Genomic DNA, 23,977 nt, shown 5'->3' with positions numbered 1-23,977 from the left:
TCAATGGCTTCAATAAAAAGAGTTCATCATCCTTTTCTCCCCCATAAAATTTCAGCTCTAACTCATGTAGAACAATCTGGGAAATGCATTTATCAAAGACTTGCAGATAGCCCTCTGACTAAAAAAAAATTCCCATTAAAAATGGTCTACTGGCTGTGGCTTTTTTAAAAATTATGCATGTCACATGGAGCCTGCTTGTACCCTAAGCAGTATTTGACGACATGAATAGAAACACTGAAAATTCCTTGAAGAATTGTTTGATAGGACTAAACTCTGTGGTTTTGTGAAATAAAAAAAGGTGGGGGGGGGAAGTATAGGAATTGCAACTACCACAGCAGCATAAAATAAATTACCATGAGAAGATACAGCCAGTAATAGTAATATTTTATGGGATATAACACACATATCATCTTTAAAACTGTGACTTGGAAAGTTTCTCAAACCATTGAAAGGATTTCAAAACTAATTCTACTGAAAATCACTGGAATTTCTGCAATGGACTCTACAGTGAATGGGGGTTACTTTGTTCCTGAAGTTCAGGAGATTCAGTCTGCAGACTGATTGACATGTAGAAATTAATAGCAGTAATCACATTGATTTCAATGGAAGTCCAGCCTAATCTTTATGTAGTTTTATTCTCCCAGCTTGTGCACATGGAAGAAAGCAATTATAACTTCTCCTTTAGAAATCTCTAATGGATTGTTTCACAAACAGAATTTGTTGTAATTTTATGGGGCTTTTTTTAACATCTTATGTCTGGCAACACATCTTGATTTCTGAGGAATCTTTAAGTGGAATTATTCTCTATTCTTCATGCAGTAGCATTTTTCTTAAATGTGCATCAATATGAAAATGCATATGATCTAATGCTATGGTAGTTCCTTTTCAGAGAGTGAGCCATCCCTTCTAGAATTCAAACCATTTAGCAGTGGGTCCCTGGTTGGTGGATTTGTGTATCGAGGCTGCCAGTCGGAGAGGCTCTATGGAAGTTACGTGTTTGGAGACCGCAATGGGTAGGTTTTCTACCACTCACTCTTAAACAAAACATGCATGAAGTGCCTGTATAAAGCCACACCAACAGTCTTGTATATTGTGTCACTTTGCCAGTTTAGCAGTGTGGTAATGCAGGTTAGATTCTAGATCTAGGAATAAAACAGATGCATCTATGTAGCTACTTGCAGCAAGTGTTTACTTATTTATCCGGACAATGAAAACTCTCTGTTCAAAATGTAATATAACTTTCTTCTCTTACGTGTTTTTGAATGTAGGAATTTTTTAACACTGCAACAGAGTCCTGCAACCAAACAGTGGCAAGAGAAACCCCTCTGTCTTGGCAACACTGGCTCATGTAGAGGTTTCTTTTCAGGCCCTGTCTTGGGATTTGGAGAAGATGAATTAGGTAAATACTAAAATAATTGTTCTTAAATTATAAAGTTTATAATTTATGAACTTGTGAATGCAGAAGCATTCATAATTATAGTAAATGTTTACAAAGAAGGCTATCTGTCCTATGCTGATGCTGTCTACACTGCTCTCAGCTACATTTCAGCAGCCTTGCAGGAAAAACTGAGAAGAGAGTGTGTTGCTGGAAGGGGCAAAAATCCTTACTGTGTCTCACATGCTGTGAACCATGGCACTCATTGTGACACAATGTATAAAATACTTGCTTTTATTTCCAGCATTACAGAATTGAGAGACAAAGATATTGCATGAGCAGACTGACCCCTCTTCTCACTTCCTCACCAATCTAATTTTTTTAAACAATTCTATACTACATGAAAAAAATAACTTTTATGATAGAATATTTTTCACATTGCAGCATCAATTTGGGGAATGTGCTTATATAAATCTTCAAATAGCAAATGATTCTGTTGTATATTTCAGTGTTTCTTCTGAAGTTTTTTAATCTCATTTGGCAAATACAACCAGATTATAAAATTCATGTGTTTAGTATCTTAGGAAAGAAGAAGTAATTTATTGCACTGTTTTCCCTAACAGGTGAGATTTACATATTATCAAGCAGTAAAAGTATGACACAGCCTCACAGTGGAAAACTCTACAAGATCATTGACCCAAAAAGGTGAGTACTGCACTTTTCTTGGGATCTCTTTCCTTCCATAGGTTAAAAACCAGAAGCCATTCTCTTCATGCGGCTGAATTATGCAATACTGACACTTAGTAAAAAGAAAAATTCTCAATGCAGGGGGCTCCCTAAATGCAAATGTTCCAGCAGCAGCAAGCAGAATAGATTCACTGTCTCATAGCAAGTGAATGTCAGAAAAACAGAGGGGCAACCAGCACTAACTTCTGGGAGTTTTTACACTTTGACATTGTGCTGAAAACTGCCCACTTTCCCACCTAGATGTATATTCTTACCATGTTTTCTTAGAGAAGTAGACCTACTTAATGTGGAACCATTTGGACTGGCAAAAGATGCTCCTGGTAGTTCTGAAGCCAAATGATTTTTAAGTACCACAAAAAATTATGCAACATAGTGGAAGGCAGATGATGGAATTCTCCCCAGCACTGCTGCTTCCTCACCTGTGGTGGGACAGTGCACAACAGCAGCTGGCTCCAAAGATCAGCACTGTGTGACAATACCTGTGCTGTGCACTAAAAAGCAAGTACAGAAAATAACTTGGCAGTCCTAGCCAGTATCAGTTTGGCCATAAGTAAGCTCTAAGGGATTTGTTCAATCTTTCCCAAACATCTCTTCTGTTGTGCAGGAGATATCAACAATGGACAATAATAGAGAGGACCCAGTTCTCAGTAGGTGTGAGTTGTCACTGCTTACTAATATTCAGCATCCTTCCATACTCCTTCCATTGCCTGTCTCTCCCTGGGCAGGCTTGGAGCACCAAGGAGGAAAATCCTCTGTCCTTGGACTCTGTGCCAGAAATACATGAAATACTTTAACCATTCTTAAAGAACTGCTTCCAAAGGGCCTATAAATCCCACTCAAGTGATTTATAAGACATGGAATTAATAGGATTGTTCTAATTATTTAGACTAAGTTACCAATTGTAAAGGTAAGGATATATGAAAATTATCAAACCGAAGTTCCTCAAGGCATGATCTTTGCAGAACAGCTGGAGGTATGAAAGTATTAAGGAATCTGGAAGGACTGCAAAAATCCAGTTCCCAACATGACCCAGGGGCCCCAGCAGCAATAGGAGCTGATGACTAGCAGATAGATACTCACTTTAGCTGGGGGAATACCATGTTCTTCATGATGGATCTTCCTGCTCTATCAGACCAAGTTCTGACATGTAAAAGTAGCACATCCATCCTGCAAAAGTATCAGAAATCAACACAAAATGAGACAGCCAGCAGAAACAAAGTTTGTTGTATAATTACTTTGACCCCATCAAACCCTACAAAAGCAGCTGGTTATTTGTTCAGCATCTACTTCAGCATATTCCTCCATGAGTATCAGATACAGTTAGACTTCCATTTTTGGCTTTGCTGTTAAGGGAGGAATTTATTTTCTTGTCAAGCTTAAATTCTAAACATTGTTAGTGGGATAACAAGGGAATACAGAAAGAAACTCATTACATTAGATGCACATTGTACTATAAGTTACAGTAGAATTTCAGTGGTAGTGGAGTTTCAGTGTTTTATAATTGTACTATCCCAAAACTACAGCAAATAATTTGTAAGCAGATGTTACTGCAGGTTGGTGCAGTCTGTCAGTCAAGGTTATTATGTATGTTTTATTTATGCCTTCTGGTATTGAAAACATTTTTTTAGAACAAAACTTGCCATTCTTCCTGGGATTGTTTAGTCTGTTGGTGTATGGTTTTAAGTGAATTTTACACCCTAAATCCACTATTAGTATCTAATTACATGGGGCTGCCTTGTTTGACCTCAGCTTTTTGTTCTTGTTACCTCTTCCAGTAGGGTGGTCTTCAGCTGACATACCTGAAAGGCCAGACCTCCCATTGCTGCACTCACGGTTGGCTGTTTTCATGCATGGAAAAGGGTCAAGACTGTGTTTTGTTACTGGTGAAAGTAACCAGAAAACTATAAAATAGTTTTTTAAATTGGCACACAGTTGAAATTAAACAGACTGTGGCAAAGGGATATAATTTTTGGTAACACTTTCAGAAACATGGGATAATTTTCATTCAGGCAAAGTTTTAAGTTTTTGTTTTTCAGTCTCACATCAGTGCAGATTTTAAGGGAAGGACAACGAGTGACTTCCACAATAGAGCATTACAGATGTACTTACCATTCCATGCTAAGTTCATACCACCCATGTAAACAACTTTAAAAGTCCATGGCTTTGGTGAAACTTCATGTAAAGTTATTGTAAAAAAATACTGTTATTTACAAGAAAATATTCTTTTCCATGTTAATATTTTGTTGCTTTTTCTCATGATGTGCACCATACCAATACAACAAATATTCACATAAACCCTACAACACTAAGCTTTGTAGAACACAAACGGTGCTACAGGTGGATTATGAGTAGCAGGTATAAATAAAATCATCAAACTATTGATTTATCATGTCTTAGAAATTCATTACTTATTAAAAAAGGTGAGAGGTGGCCCCTGGCAGACCTGTTAATTTGGAAGGAGAATCTTCCATGCCTGGGGCAGTGTAGAATAAAATTATCATTCCTTGCAGTAGCCCCTTGCTGCAAATTAATTATTCCATGCAAACCCAATCTTCTTCTGCTAGTGGTCATTTGTAAGCTGCTGCAAGCTTACAAAATTATTCTTTTATTTTAAAAATTAAACACTACATGAAGGTGCAGGATTTGATTTATTTTGATCTTTTTAGGTTATAAAAACTTTAAGTTTGGAAAAGACCTCCAAGATCAGCAAGTCCAATCTTTGACAGATCACCACCTCGTCAACTAAGCCACAGCACTGAGTGCCATGTCCAGGTGTTTCTTGAACACCTCCAGGGATGGTGATTCCATTGACTCCATCACTTCCCTGAGCAGTCCATTCCAATGCTTAAAAACCCTTTCAATGAAAAAATTCTTCCTCATGTCCTGCCTGGCACAGCTTAAGGTCATGTTCTTTTCTCTTGTAGAAAACTACTGCATGATCAAAGTTGTTCTCAAGCATAACTATGACTTCTATTTTTCTTGTCTCAAATGTAGCTAAGACAGAAATCTCCTACTTGGATATAGAAAAAAAACCCAATTAAGTGGACCGGTTGAAACATTATGAGATCAGAAGATGAGGGTAATCCAGAGAACTCTTTGCATTAGTCTTCAATACGCAGCAATGGGAAAGTCCCATCCTAAAACACTCCTTCAAATGTAATAGAAATGAGATATTAAACTGAGGTGATATATGACAAATTGATGAACATGATCAACACAGAAGTTCTGATTGCCACAATTATCAAAGAGTTTGAAATACAGAATTCCAGGAACAACAGTAAAACTTTCGTTCAGTTCTTCCAAGTACTTAATATCAATAACTAAATAGACTCCCACTAAAATCACGGAGTGAAATAATCCTTTTCTTTATAAAAATATTGTTATAATGATGCATTAATGCCTGAGAGCTCATATACAATGAAGTGATTAAAGAAAAGCCCTAAGTATGTGAGGTGCTGCAAAGTATAGATATACTACATATTACCAAAAATCCCTTGGAAAAATGAGTATAGCCAATAACATATTTAGCTTTGAGGATGGAGGAGATGTGGAAACATTAAAAATTACAAGCAATTATAAAAAAAAAAAAAATTATCACTCACTTCCAGGGATTGGAATGAGTGAGAAAATATAGGGAGAAAGACTTATGTTCTTCTCAGCTAAAAAGTAAAGTAAGTCAGATATCCTGAAGGTCAGTGCAAATATTAGCATTTTATAAATTGTTTTTGTGGCCAAAAACCAAACATTTTTATTATCTAGTTTTCTACTTTCCGTTTCATAACTTTTCTGTCATGTTTTCTGTTTCTTAAAATTCATATTAATATAAATCACAAAAGTATTGATGAATTGAAAAGAAAAAAACAACTAAGTAAACAGTGAGGTAGAAAATGTAATGAGGTTTAAAAAATTCCAGTTAGTCGTCAACAGAGAAATTAGGAGACAAACCCAATAGAAAAGAAAAAGTAATCATTTTTCTAGCATGATGAGAGGAGAAAATCAACTGTGAAAATGAATATTTAAATAAGTAAGATCTGTTGATAGGTCCGTGCAGTCTGTAATTTAAACATTATTACTAGACCAAGAAGTAAGAAAATAAACTTTGGAAGGTGGAAGAACAGCCATAAAGAGGCTTTGTAAGTCTTCTTTTAGAGTACTTATAATATGATCACTTTAATTTCTAAGGAAATTACAGATAAAAGGAAAGATATCCAGAGAAGAGTCTAGAAATGACAGACAATGCAAAGGTTTTCCTTTTAAAAGGTGTGAAGTTTTGAGTGTGAAGCTTTAAGAGTTTGCCACCATCCATACAGTGATTCCAAAGGAGATGAGTAATTGTTTTTACCAGGATGGCTCACTGAAACCAGCAGGTGATTTTTATGAAAGAGGGCAGAGCCTGAGTAAGTTTTCCTGCACACAGAAGAAGATTTCCTCTTCCTCTCCTTGTAACACCTTATAGATCTGGATTTCAATGTGTTTCATATCAACAGCCGGAATAGCTGCTTCCCGTTGGATTGAAACTTGAACTTGATTCAAACCATCTCACTCCTCTTTCATGCCCCTCCAGAGTATATAATTCCACTTATCATCCTTTCCATCATCACCTTCCGGGATTTCCGCTGTCGGAGAGCATTTCCAAACAGACTGATTTCAGACATGAAGGGACAATACCTAGTTCATACCTCATTTTGACGCTGTTCAGGCTCTTCAGAAAACCATTAGTGATTTAATTTTTTAATATGAGTCAGGAGTGTTTGGTGGTACAACAGAAGAAAAGCATTTATTAAAGTGAAGCTCTGTTTGAGACTTTAATTCTTAGAAATGGAAACGCACAGTTTTAGAGTAATCTGCATCAAGGTACTCAGTTCTGATGGATAATAGATAAACTCCAAAGCTCCTACTGGAAACTCTCTGTAGAAGGAGCCAATTTTGTTGGTGAATGCCCTCACCAGCCCAGGTGGGCCATATGATTTCTTTCTGTTCAGAAAGTTACTATCCCTTAAGTCATTTGAGGCAATGGAAAGCCAGAATTAATGTCTAATTATGTTTAGTTTAGCCAGAGCATGCAAAATTCTTATCTCATTTACCTACCCACATGCAGTTACTATTCCCACAAGAGACACTAAAGAGAAATTAGAGCTTTTTGCGAATACCAGTCTAGAGAGTTTCACTTTACAGAAGTACTTCACAAAAACTCCTTTGTAACCTCGATGGAAAAACCTAAGGATTTTTCTCAATCACATCACAGCTCACTGACTGTAAAGTTTTTGTTTTGGTTTCATATTTTTTCCCTTTTTCTTAATGTCTTTCTAGCATTGGCTATGAAGGAGTTCTCACTTTTTATCGCTTTATAAGGAAAAAAAACAGCTCAGTTTATCTTTTGCTTATTTTCTGGAGCCTGCAGGAAGCCTCTGCCATCCTAAAGAAAGTCACACATAATAGAGCAGCTTTAGCCCAGTAAGCCAGTCGTTCCCAATTCATCAGTCAAAGTGTTATGCAAGTGGCCCCCTAAATTGATAAATTCCCACAGTGCCTGTTGACCCAGCTGCCAAGTGCTCATGCAGCAGGTGTTGTTTTCATGACCACCCTGACAGTAATACAAACTGTTTAGCAGTTGCATTGACCTCTTAGCTATTAACATTGATACAGACTTCACTAGGGACTAGTTTTCAAACATGACAGAATTTCTTAAGACTAGAGGTCATGAACAAGTATACCATATAAGAATAAATTTGATATGCTGCTGAGTTTAAATCTTAAAAGCCATGAGTTTTTTCCACATTATTCCCATGTAGTAAATCTGGAGACAAGTAACGAGCTTTTGGCATCTCTCCCAGGACTAAAGGTATACTTTTTAATTTTAGAAGCTGTACCTGAAGAGATGCTATATTTCTTCTATGACAAGTAGTAAATTTAGGTTATGACAAGGAGTGAAACAAAATTATTTTTTCTTGACATTTTCCCTTATAAAGGAAAAAGCCTCAACAACTAATGCACAAATGTTGGTGATATACTTAAGTATCAGTCTAATACCTAAATCTTATGTGCAGGTAATTGAAGCATCACATTCCATATATTTTGGTTCAAAATATCTATAGCAGTGTCTCTTGTTTGACTCTGAACATCCAGGAATTTTGTCTGCCTTTTTTTCCTCACTTTAGTAAGGAAGTAGAAATTTTTGATACTGTGTCAAAAGCCTGGTGGAGGAATTGTTTTCTGTTCAGTAGCGTTGTTTTACTGCTGAGTTTGGCCATCTATTTGCATTGATTTATGCACATCTGAGTTACAGATAGCACATACAGCAATTAAATCACTCTGTGTGTTTAGCTGAGCTGCAAAGAGATGCACTAAAGAAAGCATGAAGCTCTGAGCTATGCCACGATGAGTTTTAATCTATTAAAGCATGTTGGACTTTTATATGCCTCTAAACAGTAGAGGCTGCTTTCTCCTACTAGCTATGGTAAGGCAGCAAAAACTATTTTACACATTGCACAGTCAAGAATTCCCAGCTCACTGCACACGTCAGCAAAGGGATCCAGTGAGGCCCCAGCCCCCAGTACAACTTTTCCTCCATGTTCAATACATTTAGAGTTGTTATACAGTTTCATGAAAGCCTGTTTTAACAAGCAAGATATACTGTACTCTACTGTATATATGAACAGCTCTTTAAGATAACTAGAATTGTACAGACCATATAAATAGTCATTATCAGCTACATTTTTGGCTGACTTTCTGCGGACTAAATAGCGCTTACTGTAAGTGTAATCAAGCTGTACCCTTTAGAGTTTTATAGATTGAGGGATACAAGGAAAAAAAATTCTCTCCAGCCCAGAGTGTGGCTCCATCTATTCCCCTCCATTTTCCACGTCAGGAGACGCAGTGAAGCACTGGTTATATAAACAAAAGCATGGTCCTCTCTAAGTGCAGGAGAGCCCAACAGTCAGTGTCAGGACTTACGTTATCTTTGTGAGATTCACTTCTACTTGTGCTGAGCCTGAACATTTCCACCCTTCCAAGCCCTAGGAATGCAAAGTGTGAGCACTGTGGGGCAGAAGCTTTCTCTCCATACGTGTTGGTCCCTGAGAAAGAAGTGTGGCTTTTCCCAGAGCACAGCTAAGGAAAACCAGCAATTCTCACACGCGAGGATTCCGCTGCAGCTGCGTTTGTATTCCTCTTCTCCTAAGGCACCCTGCCAACCAGAATTTTTTCCATCTTTGTTTCTACTCCACCCTACCATTAATAAATATTATCCGAGGCTGATGAGTGCAAGTTCTTGATTGATGGCAGAATAAAAGGCAAGGTTATATTCACAAGTATTGAGAGCAGTAGAAAACTTTAAATCATAAAAGTGACTAGCCATGCTCAGCTGGATACAAAAAAGTGTGACTTCTACCTTCCTAATTACATAAAAAAGAACCATATATTATAGCACTATCATAAACAAATACTTCACGTCTATTAATAAAATAAATCATTACCTTCCCAAATAAAATACCTTTGTGACTTACAAGGTCATTCTTTGCTAAAGATGTGCCACTGGAGCTCTTTTCCAAGAGATGCCTGAGGTTATGCTTCCTGCTAAACACTGTACTGTACTTGTGTTTGAGCAAGAGAAAGAAAAACCTCCCATTTAAAGTCATTTGAAATAGATGACCTTTGAATAGTGACAGATAAAGAATGTTGCATCCTACGTAGTTGGCTATACAGGAACAATTTCAAAAGTAGATTTTTTTTTTTCCAGATGTAAGAATTAGAAGACAGATCTTTTTACTTTAAATCTGAACAAGTCTCCACTGAAAATAATATTATTTTCTAGAACCACTTCCAAAGCAGCTTTGCATGTGAATATTGCTTATAATTTTTAAATGTAGAAACTTTCTTAACCAGATCATATGTAATACACTCATTGCTCATTACAGAACTGGAATTCTTTACAGGTCAAAAAAATAATGCATTCTATTTAAAAGACAGCTGTGGAAATATGTAAACAGTAGAACTGAAAGGGTTTCAAATATGCTGCACCAAAGGTGTCAAAACATGTTTCAAAGCCCTTAAATAATACAGGACCTTCAATCTGATGATTCTCAGAAATGCTTTGGAAATCAGGACTTGGTGCTATTCTGAAGAAGAACCTACACATTCTTCCTGTCCTTAACATCTTTGGGGAACCAGTTCTTGTGTGTGGATGTTTAAATAATCATGGTAGTAATTAAGACTGAGCAGAGAAAGTGCTATGCTGAAACAAACCAGTGGGCCTGTACTGTATAACTGTTTCAAGGAAAAATGCAAGAAGCCCTGTAGTGGACCATTAACAAGATGCATGTCAAAATGGGAGGGGGAAGTGTAAGCCCAGCCAGCTAGTGAGGGACTTAAGTATGAATGCTTGTTTTTTAAAAAATTATTTTTTGCCCTATCTAATATTACTTTGAATGGCTCCATTGTGCACAGAAATACCTATTTAAATATATTTTGATATCTTAGTAGCCATGAGTTCAGCTAGTTTATTTTATTTGCTTTAGCTTAATTTTTTGCCTTGATATTTCTTCTGATGTTTAAATGGGAGATAAACGGGAATGCTGAATTTTTCTCCTCTTTTTCTTCTGTCACTGTTTTCCACACCTCCATCATGCCCGTTATTTCTCAGACCCCAAAAACTATCCTTTCCTCTGCACAGGAGTGTCAGTCTAGAAATTTAATATATGCAGAATAATCAGTGCAAAAGCTGCTATTCAGCTATTTGCATATAATTGGGGTGGTAATACTGATGTCAGTACAATGTTCTATTCTATTCTATTCTATTCTATTCTATTCTATTCTATTCTATTCTATTCTATTCTATTCTATTCTATTCATCTCATAGAATTTTGTTTTGGTTTGTTTGGATTCTAGCTAGACACTAAGCCAAGGTTTCTCTAAGCTTTCCGTGAAACTATTAAAATCTTTTTCCTGCTCATTTCAAGCTTAGTATGTACGACAGTAGTTAAGATGATTTCCTTGGGAATGGTAATTTTGTATTTGTCTCTAATTAACTTAATTTTCCATTATGCTCCCATTCAATTACTTGATTAGATCACTTGGAAGATCCTGATGTTCTTTTCCAAACTTGTACCTGTGCAACCAGACCTACAGCAGAGGAAAAAAAATGGTACCTCTACTGGGAACCTGTAGCCTTTGGATGATCCTATCATCCTAACCAAAACATCCAGGGTCAGAAATATTTTAAGTCATCTGAACTAGAATTTCCATTGTGCATAAATTGCACAGAATCACCTGATGGTGAATGGCTGAGTTTGGAAGGCACCTCTGGAGGGCATGTGGGCCAACTCCCCTGTTCAAACAGGAACTCCCACTGCCAATTTCCCAGGACCATGCCCAGACAACTTCCAAGTATCTCCAGTCATAGAGACTCCACAACTGTCCAGGCAACCTGTGCTAGTGCTTGGTCACTCTCAGGGTGAAAAAGTCTTTTCTGATGTCCAGATGCTTAAATAAGCATCTAGAATGCACTATCCAAATATCATTCCTTGGAAATATGGAAATAGAAAGCCAGCAGTTTAAAACTGAATTTGTAGACAGAGGAAATACTTCTGCAAAATTATTATATATCATAATGCGTGACATAAAGCTTGTTAAGGTTACTATTTTCCCTTTCTTAGGAGAAATCTAGATCAGCTAGAAATGCAAAAAAAAAAACCACCATCAGATGCTGCCTGCGATAAGCTGGCAGCTTTATGAAGATAAACCTTCAGCAGGCTGGTTTTGGCAGGTTCATGCTTCAAGAATTCTTAAGGACTATTGCTTAATCTTGTGGAAGATCTCTGAAGGCAGTTACATGAACTAATAGCAAATTGCACTGTATTTTTCTGTACTGCAACATATAATCTTTGGGCTTACTGCTTTTTCTGAGGAAAAAAGAAATTTCATTATTTCTTCCACTGATAATATTACAGCAGAGAATCAGGCCTTTAATAAAAAAAAATCAAAATTTTTCTTGTTGATCCCAACTTTTACCTCTTTGCTTTGTGTGGCTTTTTTCAGGCCTTTAGTCCCCGAAGAATGCAAAAGAACAGCTCAGCCTGCACAGATACTGACATCTGAATGCTCAAGGCATTGTCGGAACGGGCACTGCACTCCCACAGGAAAATGCTGCTGTAATCAAGGCTGGGAAGGAGAGCTCTGCAGAACTGGTTTGTATACAGATTCATAGCAACATGTGAAAAAAGCAGCGACATATCATAATTAGCTTTTAATTATTTGCTCAGAGAAATTATCAGTATATGTTGACCAACATATTGGCCTTCAGTTCTAATACAAAATTAAAAAATACTGATTTCATGAGCTGCAGGAGAACAGTAAGTCTTTAGATGGATGCTAAACTGCTAAAACATCTAATGCATTGTGAGCCAGTGCAGAATGCAATTGATAGCATAAACATGACAACAGCATTCTTTTTTTTTTTCCACCAAGATTTGCAAATGAAAGGAAATGCAGTCAATACATGTCTTGTAGTTAGACATTCACCTTCCACTTGCAGTATTATCACTGTCAGTGTCAAGGAGAGGTGACTTATCAGGAAAGATGGTAAATCAGAGCTGCAGATCTCCATTGCATCTTTTGCACTTCACTAATTTAATGCAAATTTTATAGTTTTGGTACATTCTTGCTTTTGATCCTACCAAATGAAATAGCTCCATTTTGTTAAAGATAATTCTATGTACAACATATACCAAAACAGCTAATTACCACTATTATCGTGATCCATTATTACAGGGATTTCATCAAGTCCTATCTTGTTGCTTTAGCTTTTAAAAGTCACTTGGAAAAGTGTGCTCAAACTAAGACAATGAGTGAACGAGCCTGGAGTGCCACAGCTGTGCCATCACTGATTTAGAGACTGGTTTAGTGGTTCTGTCTAAGCTGTGTCATTTTGGCCAGTACAGATGTTCCAGAGCCAGCCTGGGTACCAGGAGATATTATTACAAAGGCTTTATTCCTCAGCATCAGCAGAATCTTCTGACTGGGCATATTTGGTCAGCGAGTTTGACCAGATGCCCACACAAGCAGATGTTAATATTGTGGCAGCAGAATTCAAAGAAACAAAAAGGACTAAGGGAAAACAAGGATCCCATGATGGATGGGATTCAGGTGGGAAGGGCACTTAGAAGGGCCCTGGTGAACCCTTATAGGCTGGAGTGTAAATTTCAGCAACCTCCAGGTTTTTAGGGATGAGCAAGAGTGACTTTGGAATTAAATAACATTAATTAATCAGTAATAAAATATCTTACTGGCAAAGATTCATGAGCTGATCATCTACAACCCAACAATGAAAGCAGGTTAAAGAAATGGGTGAGTTAATCTGGCCAAATACCAAACTTCAATTGTCCTCACTTGTCAGAGCCTTCCTGCATTTAGAGAATGAGGCCCATTCTACAGCCTTTGTCCAAGTGGAACTTAAAAGTAAAAAATGCCTCCAACATGAACTTAAATGGGTCTTGAATAACCTATTTTGTTTTAAAAATCACAGCTTTATGATAGATGATTTGATGGACACAGTGAGTGAGAAAGCCACAGAAGATATGTAGACTAAGGATCTTCCTTCTCTGCATCCCACACAACAATTAATAGGGATGTTCTAAGTTGAGCCTCAAGGTACTATTACAGTTTAAATAAGAAAATTTACCTTATGAGGTATGAGTTTCATTTTCATGTAGTTAAGAAACTCTTGGATAAAATCAAGAAAACCTGCATTTCTGTAGTATATTGTAAATATCCATAAATCCATATTAAAGTTTATTGCAATAGATAACATTAAGCAGCATAACACCTGAAGAAAAAGAAAGATATATTTAATATATTATATATATATCACAGTCCTGTGACTACCCCAGAAGAAAATACTTCCACAACTGAAGTTATTAATTATTAATTTTGCTAATACTGGCTACAATTTAAAATTTGAGCTATATTTGAAAAACTGAAGCAAGCTGCTTAGCCTAGAACTCTATAGAGAAATCATGAGGCATCTACTGAAGAGAGGGAAAAACTTTGAAACTTCTGTAATTGATAAAAATAATTGAAAAAAACACCCTAGCACTTTTTTCTCCAGTAGGAATTCAATTTTAGTCCACCATTAAATGATTCAAGAGCCAAAGGAGTGCATTTGGTGCACTGCTCAAGGCACATGTGTAGTGCAGAGCTCTGAATATACAAAGGTGTTTGCCTAAGATTCCTAAATGAAACCAAAATATGGGAATTGGACATTCCAAAAAAATCTGTTTTTTGAGTTTATCAGTCTTTCCCAGGTGACATCCTTACAGATATACAAAATTACTTCTTCCCCCTAATATTCTAAAACTTTAAAAAATATGCTTTCAACACTCCTAATATTTCTTTTTTTCTGTGTAGTTTTTAATTTATATGCTTTATCATGACAAGTTTAGAAAAGCTCTAAATTAACATGTACTGTATCTTTTTTTGGTTTGTGATGTTCTAAACAAATTACAAAATCACTGTTTTTTTACCCACAGCAAAATGTGACCCAGCCTGTCGACATGGAGGTGTCTGTGTAAGGCCCAATAAATGCTTATGTAAAAAAGGCTATCTCGGCCCCCAGTGTGAACAAGTGGATAGAAACATCCGAAGAGTAACGAGGGCAGGTATTCTTGATCAGATCCTAGACATGACATCCTATTTGCTGGATCTAACCAGCTACATTGTATAGTTTCTGGGACTATTTGGAAACTCCACTTTCAACGGGCATTTGTTTCGAATCCTGTCATTTTTGAAAGACTGTTATCCTGCAACAAACACCGGTGATTTGATTTACTTTCTTAATTTAAGTGTAATATCCACCAATGTGCAGAATAATCCCTTGTATGTGTGTAAATATTCCTGCACGTCTCCACAGACGTCCCGATATCCAATATGTGCACACATACACACGCAGCCGCTATCACGTGTACGGTTTTGCAGAGAGTGGAATCTTTTTTTAATATTTATTTCTTCATGAGAAATAGTTTACGAAGCAATTCCACTGTAAAACACATTTTCGTCAAAGGACTTTTCTGATGTCTTAATGGATTCTTTGACATCCCAGAAATCTCTTTCCTGTACCTATCTGATTATAGCAGTGAGAAAACAGTTTCCAAACATCGCTGTATAAACTGCTGGACTTAATAAAATCCAGTTGTAGCAGTTTCTAAGGTAAACTGAACTCCATCATGAGACAATATTTCAGAACTGCTTAATGCATTCCTATCTAGGCAATTCATTGTAAGACTGTAACCTTCACTTTCATCAATGTAACTCTATTACAGAATGTTATTTCTTTATCTAGCGTAGATGCAAAAATCTGGTTATCGCAGCTTAATATCAAGATTGTTTCAAGTGTTTAATAATTAAATTATATTCGCATATTTCAAAACCAGTCATCCTAGAAGGTCTGCTTTTTATCATATATTTTATTTAACAATGGGCACTGGGTTCATGTTACATATTTATATTATTTTATTTTATATTTATAATATAGACATCACCTAGATGAGACAGCTTTACCATGTCCTGTAAAATACTAAAGTTACATTTTTCATCAACTTAATTGGAAAGACCGGGAAAGAGAGAGCAAACGCACACACACTTCAGTGTGTTGTGGATCTAATCTAAAAATGTACCCTTGTGTCAACTTGTGTTCATTTACAGCAGATGAGGAAAAAAGCAAACGCCCACCAACCATAATAAAATTACAGCATGTTTAAAGTGTCCATAAAGTGATTTTCACTGTAGCAGGACAGTGTAAGAGGTGATGCATGGGCAGATTCTGCTGATGCCATACCGGGCAGGGCATCCTGGGGCCAGAGCTCACTGGAGTGTGTGCTGCCTGTGTACGGTGCCACTTGTGCAAAACCTACAGCAGCTCTTGCTAAATGCAGCACTAAATGCTCCTTGGAGAGCCAACAGAAACAGTCTATGTAAATGTATCAATAAATGTGGTGTACGTGCTGTAGTCAGGTTTTCTAAGGTATTCATTGATTAGATGTATCGGCAGAACTGGTGCCCTCATCTCCAGCTCTACTGGCAGTTTCTTTGTTCACTACTTACCAACTATTAGGTTTCCTTTGCACTACCTGCAAACTACCTACTGCAGCTTCTGCAAAATCTTGCCTAAGAAAAGAAATCAGAGCAGCCCCAGTGTGCACATCCTGTGCTGCTCATGCATCAAAGATTGACAACACTTCAGCTAAACAGATCTAAAAGACTTTCACCATGTTAACTCTCCAGTAGTAAAATCATCTCTCCAGGACAGCAACATGCAGCGAATTTTCCCTTACAGAAATTTGTCAGTGTTCATTTAGTGAGCATCAAATGTGAAATTACAGCATAACAGATACTTGCATTTCTGTGTCTCACACATTCCAGCTCCAAGGAACAGACAATTACATTTGCCTTCCATATATGTTTGCCTGGGTTTCAAGTGACCTCATGCCAAATGGAAATTGGTTGAGAAATCTTGGTTAAGTGCTCAGAGAACAATGGTCTGCATTAAAAAGTGCATGCATAATTTTGCACAATGTAGATTCAACTGACAGTCCATTGAAAGACATCTTGGGATTAAATGAGCATGAAGACCAAATTGCCCTCTCACCCCAGAAAAGGGTGGTCCCTTATAGTCACACGAACACTTCATTGGCTAAGCAGTGTGACCAATCTTAAAATGAACCCTGTGGTAGCATCTGTAGGTTAATAGCAGCTCTTTGTCTCCACTGCTTTCTGCCTTTAGTCTTTTCCCTGAATTCCATCACAAAAAGTTTTACAATTAAAAAATGTCCTGACAACCATTTTTGTAAATTGACCTTAGCATCTAATCTTTCCTTATTCAACGTGGGTGACAAAAATGTGAACTTCTCATGAATGAGCCAGCTGTCTGAATCTGTCACATAGCACGGTTTTATTACACTCTTCATAACCAGCAAGGCAAGAAAGTCGCTGAAGTGTTTTAGCAACATTTAAATATCTGACAGAGGTAACATCTTTAACACTTTCTTCAATGAAATATATTTAAAAATAAACCCAACTTTAACTCCACTGTGACACATTATTTTCAACAACCAGCTGGGAAGATGTGATAGTTCTTTTCTCACTGCCTTAAAAAATACCACAGATGGCACCTAAACTGAAGATTCACAATAATATATATATATGCCACAGTCATGCAGAGAACAGAAAACAATGGTCTTGGAGTTTTGATCTTAATAGTAAAAACAATTTAGTTTACTAGTGAAATCAAAAAATAAAAGTCCAGTAAGAGCTAAGAATTAAAACCAGGCCTCATTCAAATGAACAGCAAAAACTCACATTGACTGTGCTGCACCTAGAAAATCACTTTTAAAATTAAGCAAAATTTAAGCAAAATTCTTCTGTTTGTTTTATTAAAAAAAAAATCTGCTCTGAGTCATTCAAGTTAAGACTTCAAAATTAAGAAATAATCTAAGGTTAGAGGGAGAGGGGAGATAGTTTGTGAAATTGTTTTGATTTATTTTTAAATCATCTTTTATATTGTGTGAAAGCAAGCATCTGCATTAAGCCCACATGTTCATAGGAAGTCCCAGTGGAAAAGAAGTATTCTTATTAAAAAAAAAAAAAAAAAAAAAAAAAAAAAAAGACAGAAAAAATCCTAGCTGCTTATTTATCAAAAGGAATTATACTATTAAAAAGAGTGAGCAAACCCCAGGCCTAGCCACCCAAGATGCTGATATAAAAAGGGCAACTGCAGTAATTGCCCTGAGAATTGGCATACAAAAAAAAAAAAAGTGTCTGTAGAAAGCCTGTTGCCAGTTAGGTCATTCTGCAGCCATTCTCACACAACCTCCGAGAGTGTCCCAGAATAAAACTGAGCTTATAAATGAAACTAGATAAATGAGGCAATTAGATAAGGGCCTCCAGAAGGGATTTTATGTGTGTGTTCAAGTTGTCTCTGCCTCTGTGTCTCTCTCTCCTAATCTTTTATTCCATTCATTTCTTCCTTTATTCGGAGATACTGCCTCTCTGTTCCCAACACATTGTACATTTCAAGCATTCTTTCAGCTTTTCTGCTGCTAAAGGAGAACAAACATACCTGTTGCAAGAAACATGACTCTCCCTGATGCCTGCTAGTGTTAAACCCCTGCTTTATTATTTTGGGACAGAAAAATCATCTTCCTCTTTTTAAATTTCACTGATCAGAAAGAAGGCATAAAACTGGAATATAAGGAGAAACATCTTTACTCCATAGATAAGCAGGGAGACAAAAAGATGTTATGCAAAATCAGCTCCAAATCATTTCACTCCATTTCAGAAAAACAGTAAACTCATTTTTCTACTGTGCCCAATAAGAAATACTAACTCAAAGCCTCCCACTCTGGGAATAAATTTCTTCTGTTAACATACAGGGACACAGATCCAAACCCTTTTACCTTTAAATCCTCACACATTATTCTATTTCATACAAACAAAGTGTAAGTTAGGTATAAATAAGAATATAAATTCTGTATCACTGACATGACACCTCTGTCTATTTCCTTCTTTCATTCACTTGTCCACATTTGGTTTTGCAGCTTCTTCTTTTCTAGACCCACAGCAAACATCAACAATCCTTGGTTGCTGCAGGTGCTTATTATTTTTGTAAGTGCCTGACAGATGTGTGACTGACAGATGTGTGCAAAAAGTCTTCCCAGCAGCTGAGAGTTTAATCTTTTGTACGTTCCACAGAATTTTGTAATTTTATTGTGACTTCTAGCACTGTGTCTTAGCTGGCATTTACAGTTCAGGAGTGTCAACCTCACACAGCTCAGGCACAGACAGACTGAAGCTGGAGAAAGGCAGAAATCACTTCAGTCACTGTGCTTATCACAAAGTTACCCACTGCAATCCAGTGATCAGATGCCTTAACTGGAAACCAGAATTATATCCCTGGCATGATGAATGTAGCTTTTTAGTACAAATTTTCTCTAATTTGGGTTGAGAAACAAGGATCTTTCCCTGTAAAATTATGCAAAATAAAACACTAAAAATACGAACAAGTCATTCCACAGGTGTAAAGTTGCACTATGGTGAAAATGAGTATTCATACATGTAATTCTAATTGCATCCATGGCATTTATAAGATTAGTTCTACATGTAAAAAAAGTCCAAGGGCAGTCTGTTCTGCTAATTTCTCCTGAATCATGTAAATTCTTAAAATACATTAATGCATTTTAATTTACTATTTTTTAGATTATTTGTGTATCAGTTTAATTAGGAATTATCCCATTTTGATCTTCTGTCCTACTTAAAAGGTGTCCTTTGTCTTGGAAAAAAAAAAAACAAAACAACAGAAGGAAGCCAAGTGGTAAACAAAAACTAATTATTTTCATTTGCAATATTTAAAAAATAAAAAGTAATGTTCTCATTAACAATGCAGCCAACCTTTTAAATTTATTTCAATTCAAATTTGGAGAAAATTGGTACCAAATAATGGGTTCTGGCTACAAAAACCTGATAAATAAATATTTCCCTAAGTAGTTTCAGGACAAAATGTTTCAGAAACATTGAAAAAAAATTAAGACTGTTTAGCTGTAAAGTTTGTTGTCAACAAGAGTAATTCAGTGAAATAAGGCACGTACTTTTTGGCATATAGGTGTGAAATAGCAGAAGCCACCTGAAGGCTTAGTACAGGATTACTTTAATCTTTGAGGGCCTGACTCCAAGCCCATTGATGTCAACTGATAATCTCCTATTGACTTCATTAGTTATAGGATTAAGTCCTTAAAAGATATCCACTTAGCTGGCAGAAGATCTTAACATCAGCCACCAGTGCACACATGACCTCTCCGTGTCTGCATCTGCAGCATTACACCGATGTTTTGTGGAGTAAGAGTGCGGACCCAGCCCTGCAGAAAGCCCCACAGAGCTTTCCAATCCTGTTTCCTTATAGGTATTGCCAGGATTTACACAAAATCTGTCTGTCTGCTTGATACTTTTTAGATGTCTAACAATCAGCTCATGTGAAAGCCAAGTGACTCACCTGCTTCCCTGAGCTCTCAGTACTGAAAAAGTGTCTTCTAATGATCATTCTATGCTACAGACATTCACAAGCATTTAAAATTCTGGCTTATATACAAATAATGTGTGTGTTTACCTACTGTTCACTGCAGACAGGCTTCCCATAAGCAAAATTGTCAGGCATTCTTGCACAGACAGCAAGCTGCATTACTGGAGAAAAGTTTTATTTCTATTGATAAAAAACAACTTTCCATCTATTACACATTATCAAGAGGGTCCAGTGTATCATATAGTAAAGGTCCTTCTATGGTCTATGAGAGATTTTCCTATTTATTTTCATTTTGTGATGAAGTAGAAAAGTAAAAAATACTTTAAGTGAAAAACTGCTTAAATTCCCAGGAAATTTCAGAAAGGCAGCATCAGCTAAAGGATGTGAATAGACACAATGGCTGTGCTCACAGTATTCTTGGAAAGAAGGCAGAGAGAGTTGGCTGGTTTGGAGACAGGGTTTGTTTTTTTAATGTAGGATACATTTTACAGTAGGACAAAAGGGTGTTTTGCATCACAAGGCAGTAACAAACAACCCCATTTTCTGAATGTTCCTAGGAGGAGCTGTAAAAGGAAATGTTCTAGGCAGTCAAAACTGGTGTGCAGAATGAACCTAATTCATATCAAGGCATACTGAGACCAGAAACCACCTGGTATTAAGTCACCAGATGTCACTTGTAGTGGTCTCCATTAGTAGCAGAAGCAGTAACCCTACCCTGTGAATTATCCAGAAATGCTATTAGCTGTCCCCCACAAAATATACTGCAGAATTAAAACTTCAATTCCCCTTTGAGAACAATTAGATCGTAATGGGAGCCAAGCAGAAAAGGAAATAACAAACTTCTGTCACTTGAGAATATTACTGTAGTGGCATTCCCCTGTTCAACGAGTTTTATTTCATAGTAGCTGTCAGGTGCTGTATGTACATTTGAAATGTGGGAAAATAGCCTAGAAAATATCACTCAAACTAGGTTTAAACATCTTCTGTAAACTGAATTCTACTACTAAGCATATACAGGCACCAATCTAGCTGGAAGCACACAAGTAATTTTAAGCATATGAGCCTCACTGAAGTAATGTGCTTAACATTATTAATATAATTAAGTGCTTTCTTGGTTTGAGACAAGTCTTTGCAAGTCTACCTACACAGACTCCATATGCTATATGTGCATTTCCTTTTAGGGAGACAGCAGGACTGAAGTTCCCAACAAGAGAATTCCGTTGCTGTCACAAATTCTATATAACCTGAAATAATTGTATCTTCGTGCCTCCACTTCCCATCCAAAAATTAGTGAAATCAATCCTTCTAAAGCGCTTTGAGATGTTCAAATGAAAAGTGCTAAAAAAACTACAAATAATTATTATATTATTGAACACCATGTATGTATACACACTATTATGTAATATATAATATATGTATAATGCATATAAATTCTAACAAATGAATTTGTGTAATATCTGAGAAATGAAACAGTTGTATCTGGAAGTGATAAATACATAGAGTTGGATTTATTGTTAATCTGTGGATTTAATGATTTTTTTAGACAAAAGGATGTTTAAGTGTATAATTGCTTTTCTTAATTTAATATATTTATGTAAATGCATGCCTGAAGTTCTGATTAGATAGTTATTCTGTGTCCCTTAAGCTAATAAAATATATTAAACTTTATCTTACTATATAAGGTACACCTGCTGCTTTAATTTTTTTTGTTTTAATATTTTTATGACTAAATGCATAATTTAAAGTTCATGAAATTTTAATTTTAATCGGCTCTTTGATCTTTGCAGTAAAAGAAAAATGCCAGCATTTTATATATTCTTTGAAATGTACACTAGATTTATTTATATAAATTCTAAGATACTTTCATAAAATGTGACTCAACACTGCTATTATTTTTGGAATGGGAAGTTTGGAATGGCGTTTCCTGGACAGAAAATTAAGACATCCATAATTGAAAAGATACCTGTTGCATGGTAAGCAATATGTGAGTGGACTTGGAGCTGGAACAAGGGGATCTCAAGCACAGGCTTTGGAAGTACAGATATCTTGTATAATTAGTTCAGCAACAGTGGGGGAAATATTGGGGTAATTTATTTGTTATTTATTTCATATCTTCAGAGGAGCATGTCATCAAATCAATGTGTGTTAAATTTAGAGATACCATTTCCAGTGGTTTAAGTGAAGGCCATAAAACCTGGATGCAGTGTGGAATTCCTTCCTTTTCTCCCCATCCTAAGTAACAGGTTCTGTTCCATTGAACTCAGCACCTGAGCATACACATGGGAGCAGGGCCAGCTCCACAGATCAACCCCGTGTTTTATGATACAAGAGAACAATTAATCATCACAACACTTAAATGCAAACTACACTTGCATCTGGGACAGCAAAATCCAGTTGGGACAGGGAGCACCAAAGTGCCGAGGGCTTCTTCACACACTGAGTTTACTTTGGTGGTGTGAACTGCTGTAGAATTAGTCTTACACATTTAACTTCTTTAGCCTGTCTTGTGTTTATTCCTTAAACTAAAGAATGAAGCATTACCAACTCTACGATATTGATGCTATCTCTATGTTTCAGATTGAAGCCAAAATAATCTTGAAATTTTCATGAAACTGTTTTTCCATTTTTCAGCTAGCTATACCATTAGTGATATGGGCTGGTGGCCAGCCAGGGAACTAGGATCCAAGGAAAATTTGAACTTCACCCAAATTTGAGGATATGTGGAAACTGTATTTTACTTCAGGATTTCAATTAATAAATACAGCAGTTGCAGTGATGTTCTTTTAAACATATTTTCTTGAAAATTTTCTTCATTTGAAGAAGTGTTCAGAACAAGAAAACAGCCTAAAGATGGCAAACAAATAATAAGAAATCTGTAAGGATAGTTTTGATTTTTTAGTGGTACCTATATATTCATGTAGAGAGTAAAAAGAATTCTGTGAGTATTGTACATAATTACAATTAATACAGTGCAGCATGTTGTTCTGGTGACATCAGGAGTCACTGAGTTTGTTCCTGTAATTTATTAAGACATTATGAAAACCCACTGACATATTTATAAGCCTTGGAATTAACGGCTATCTTTCATTCCTTTTACAACACATAAGACATGAATTTTTCTTAGAGAATTATATACTCTCAGCTGTGTACAGCAGGACTATAATTCTACCTAGAGCTTCTGATGGCATCCTACACCTGAAAGGCCAAATTCTAAACTTCCTTTCAGATTTACCAAAGAAGGTATCCTTGGCCTCTTGAACAAGGCTTGTGTGGTTTGCCAAAAGCCATCAGAACTTTCAAAAAGAATCCAAAGTGTAACTGCACAATTCAGGAGCATTTCATGTTAGTAATACAGTTACTACTCATATATTTGATTAACTATTTAATCACTATTCCCAAAACACATACTTTGAACAGTCTTCTGTCTTTTTATTGCCTTTTTGTTTCCACATGCAGCTCTGTTCCTTAAGTCCTTGGTTCTTTATTTGTTTTCTCATAGACATGCTGCTACTCCCTTCTATTACACTAAATTCACTACATATTTACAAGTGTTTCATGAGACTGATTATGGCATAAGTGCTTTTTTTCTGTTTTAGTTTAATGAAAACACTAAGTAATGGATCAGTCCCTGGTTTAACTGTAAATTAAAAATGCACCACAAGTAAGTAGGGTAGAATCTCTAGGATGCCAAAGAATCATTTTGGTCTATGTGGTTGGATTTATTTATTTTGGGGGAAGGGTTGGTTTGAGTCATATTTGATGACATGTCTACGGATGACATACGTCTCTGGTAG

The 23,977-nt window shown here is 36.4% G+C and overlaps 1 protein-coding gene across 1 annotated transcript in view; it reads left to right on the top strand.

Moving 5' to 3' along the window:
* The window catches only part of HHIP (hedgehog interacting protein), a 74,494-nt gene extending 52,522 nt beyond the window's left edge, over positions 1-21,972 (top strand). The window contains exons 9-13 of the mRNA XM_056490822.1: positions 890-1,013; positions 1,269-1,399; positions 1,999-2,080; positions 12,158-12,306; positions 14,647-21,972. Coding sequence (XP_056346797.1) covers positions 890-1,013; positions 1,269-1,399; positions 1,999-2,080; positions 12,158-12,306; positions 14,647-14,840 — 680 coding nt within the window. The 3' untranslated portion in view covers positions 14,841-21,972. The remainder of the gene's footprint in view (positions 1-889; positions 1,014-1,268; positions 1,400-1,998; positions 2,081-12,157; positions 12,307-14,646) is intronic.
* Positions 21,973-23,977: the final 2,005 nt, after the last annotated feature.

Source organism: Oenanthe melanoleuca, chromosome 4, assembly GCF_029582105.1.
Source record: "Oenanthe melanoleuca isolate GR-GAL-2019-014 chromosome 4, OMel1.0, whole genome shotgun sequence".
Classification (NCBI taxonomy): domain Eukaryota; kingdom Metazoa; phylum Chordata; class Aves; order Passeriformes; family Muscicapidae; genus Oenanthe; species Oenanthe melanoleuca.
Note: the sequence above shows the minus strand (reverse complement) of the source record. Positions and strands in the feature narration are given on the sequence as shown.